The following is a 3,747-nucleotide window of genomic DNA, read 5'->3' as shown; positions in this document are numbered from 1 at the left end:
TAAATATATAATTTTATTAAAATAAAGACTCTAATTCCACCCGAATTTATAACGGGCCCTATCTTCTCGCTCGGTGCGAGTTAAAGTTTTCCGAGACTACCGTTCAATTACGAAAAATCTTACGAACCCAACGGGACTAACTATACGCGAAACGGACAATTTTTTTTAAAAAACGCTAAACACGACATCCCGTATCTTCCTGCTCGCCACGAGTTAAATTTTTTCGACGGCAGCGCCAGACTCGAAATAATTTTATGAACAAAACGAAACTAACCAAGTTCGAAACGGACACTTTTTAAAAAACGCTAAACACAATGACAACCCGTATCTTTCTGCTCACCGCGAGTTAAATTTTTCCGACAGCACCGTTACACTCAAAAAAATTTATTGAATAAAACAAAACTAACTACGTTCGAAACGGATAATTTTTAAAAAACGCTTAACACAACGACATCTAAAACGGCACTTAACACATGGGTCATGTTCCTCTCTGTAAATACACAATGCTACGTTAAATATGAATAAATAGCCCGAAAGTCTCCGCGGCAACGTGCGGGCAGGTGTTATTTAATGATTATTTAGAGAAAGGTATTTGGGAGGTGGATAATTTTTTAACGGAGCTGGTATTAAATTGGGAAGGAGGGAGTAAAACTCATGCCCTAAATTAACATTCTTCTACTTTATCACTTACGTTTGGTTGGCCGCTCTTTGCATTTTCAATTCAATTCAAACTGTTGTTGCTTCATGACGATAAATGGAGCCCTAAGTCGACCAAAATCATAGAGGTAATTCATATTATCTTCTTTCTTGTAAAAAAGCTAACATGTACTGTTTTATGGATTAGCTCAATAACTCGTTGTACTGCCGACTAATATAGTACGGAGTATCAATTCAAGCTTTTTTTATTTATCCATCTACAAATTAGATAATGGAGCCATAAAATGCTCTGAAGCTTAGAGGCTGTTCATTCTCGAATATGTGTTTCTGTTTTCTGTTAATGATTTATTTATTTATTTACTATTATTATTATTATTATTATTATTATTATTATTATTATTATTATTATTATTATTATTATTATTATTATTATTATTATTATTATTATTATTATTATTATTATTATTATTATTATTATTATTATTATTATTATTATTATTATTATTATTATTATTATTATTATTATTATTATTATTATTATTATTATTATTATTATTATTATTATTATTATTATTATTATTATTATTATTATTATTATTATTATTATTATTATTATTATTATTATTATTATTATTATTATTATTATTATTATTATTATTATTATTATTATTATTATTTATTATTATTATTATTATTATTATTATTATTATTATTATTATTATTTTGACAAATATTAATATAAATATATTTATTGTTTGGCATCTGGATAACACATTCACCCTTCTATAGTCAAATTCACTTATCAAAACTTTTGGTTTGCTGATTTACATTACATATTGCAGACTTGTGGAGTGTAATATGATGAAAACTCAATGCATAACTTCATATAGAATCGGCTCCCTTCCTGAAAACATAATTGAAACTATTTTAAGTCTTATCCCAATCCGAGATGCCTTGAGAACAAGCGTTTTGTCAAAGAGATGGAGGCATTGTTGGATGACTATGCCCAAACTTGTATTTGATGATAACCTGGTTCAAGCGATTAAACGGTTGGTGATATCTAAACGTTTGGTGAAATCTAAGCTTCTCAATGCGATCTTACATGTTTTGTTAATGCATAGTGGTCCGACGATACTAAAGTTCAAGTTTGATCTCGACATAGATACTGAATTTGACCAGATCGTACCTTATCTTTCAAGGAGAAATAATGTGAAAGATTTGATCATTGATTATGATACTTCATACACCTACAAACTACCCACTTCGTTCTTTTCATTGCAAGGATTAGAATCTTTAGTGCTAATTAATTGTTATTTTAAATCTCCAGTTACATTCAGTGGATTTACTAAGTTGAAGAACTTGGTCTTTGAAGATGTCAGAATTTCTAATAAAGTGCTTCAACATTTGCTCTCGAATTGCCCACTACTTGAGACAATCAGTTTGGTAATGTGCACAGTGGCGACTCCACTCTATGAGAAGTGGGGTCCCATGACCCCATTAAATAATTTTTTTTTACACTATCTACTCTTCAAATTGTACGGGACACCACTAAATTTAACTATAGGACCCCATATATTTTAAAAATTTATGATTTTCAAAGGTAAACAACCACTAAAGTACCCTTAAAATATAATTAGTTTCGATAAAAAAAAATTAGGACCCCATTGGGTTTTCATCCTGGATTCGCCGCTGAATGTGCATATAACCTTTTTTGAATCGAAGCTCCTTCACTTTTAGATATCGTTTTAAATGTATTATGTTTAATTATCATGCAGATTGAATATGATGACATTAACGAAGAACACTTGTCCTTTGATTTTGTAAAGCTTTTCCAGTGCGTTCCTTTAATTTATGCTTTAGATATCTCAATGTATTGCATGAAGGTGATTTCGGTTAAAGACTACCAAGTACTAAATACATCTCATACAAGAATATCATGATTGCTAACTTTCATTTTTTCCTGTTAAAAGTACGAGGTTTCAGGTGGTATGCCCCCACATAAGCTTCCAACATCGCTTAACCTTAAATATGTTAGACTGGATGTGTGCCTAAGGGAAGAAGATGCTGTTTCATCTGCCCTATGCATAATCAGAAGCTCCCCAAATCTAGAGCAACTTTCTTTTGCGGTATATAGTTGTATTTCTTATAGTTGTATTTCTTATAATAATGATTTTTTAATTTAATACAGTTTTAGTGACATTTAACCATGTTTTGTGAATTAGATGTATGATTATGAAGGGTTGGCGATTCAAGAAAGTTCCATAAATTTTGAAGATCTCCATGACGGACTTGAGTTTGACCTTAGATCGTCTTAAGCATTTTGAGATGGTAATTTTTAGTGACGACGATTTTGAGATGGAATTTGTGAAACTCATCATGGCTAAGTCGCCTGTACTAAAGATAGCACGAATTGAGCTTGACTTCCATGTTTCTGTTGACAAAGAACTGAAGATTCTTAGAGATATGATTTATCTACCATTTCCCCGTGCATCACCTTCTGCAAAATTAATTGTTGAACGACGAAACCCTTCTTCGTCAAAGCAGATGATAGGTAATTATGTTTGTTAACATTAAGGATTGTCAAAGCAGACTTTTATCTCGACTTTCTTTTTGTGGGGTACATGGTTTAGATAATGTTATTATTATGTCGTATGTGTTGGAATTAATTCGGCACATGACTGGCACATGGGCTGAAGATTGGGTCTAAATGGAGAAGATGTCTGATGCGTTGACGAACTTGAAGCCACACGTTCTCTAGGTTTTATTTCCTATTTATTAGCTTGCATTTGGAGTTTTAATGTATGCAGTAAACTTATTTCCTTTCATTTTGTAATCTTTATTATTGGAGTGATAATGATAATAAAAGAAAATTGTCCCAAATCTTTTGTGTTCTACCGTCCATATATTTGTGTTGTTTACTGTTCTATCAAGGTTTAATCCCTACAGTATGAAGTGCTACTTTTTGCTATGTATTAAATATATTAACCTTTCTTTTGAAGTGAATTATACTGTGTGGAATTCAGTTAAGTTCATTTATTTGTGTGTAATGTTTGATCTTGTTATGGGTGCTTACTGCTTAGGAATGTAGGT

The 3,747-nt window shown here is 31.1% G+C and overlaps 1 protein-coding gene across 2 annotated transcripts; it reads left to right on the top strand.

Annotated features, from left to right (window-relative positions):
* The first annotated feature begins 622 nt into the window (after positions 1–622).
* LOC139896950 (F-box/FBD/LRR-repeat protein At1g13570-like) lies at positions 623–3,101 on the top strand. Of its 2 annotated transcripts, none has more exons than XM_071879580.1 (5): positions 623–785; positions 1,500–2,100; positions 2,433–2,540; positions 2,628–2,783; positions 2,880–3,101. In XM_071879580.1, the coding sequence occupies exons 2-5, from the start codon at positions 1,516–1,518 to the stop codon at positions 2,970–2,972; spliced, it is 942 nt and encodes a 313-aa protein (XP_071735681.1). In that variant the 5' UTR covers positions 623–785; positions 1,500–1,515; the 3' UTR covers positions 2,973–3,101. The 2 variants fall into 2 exon arrangements, with proteins under 2 accessions (XP_071735681.1, XP_071735682.1); XM_071879581.1 differs by lacking the exon at positions 623–785 and having other exon boundaries at positions 1,530–1,706; positions 1,985–2,100.
* The last annotated feature ends 646 nt before the right edge of the window (positions 3,102–3,747 follow it).

This window comes from Rutidosis leptorrhynchoides, chromosome 3 (assembly GCF_046630445.1).
Source record: "Rutidosis leptorrhynchoides isolate AG116_Rl617_1_P2 chromosome 3, CSIRO_AGI_Rlap_v1, whole genome shotgun sequence".
NCBI lineage: Eukaryota > Viridiplantae > Streptophyta > Magnoliopsida > Asterales > Asteraceae > Rutidosis > Rutidosis leptorrhynchoides.
The sequence above is the reverse complement of the archived record's forward strand: the minus strand, read 5'-3'. Positions and strand labels throughout refer to the sequence as shown.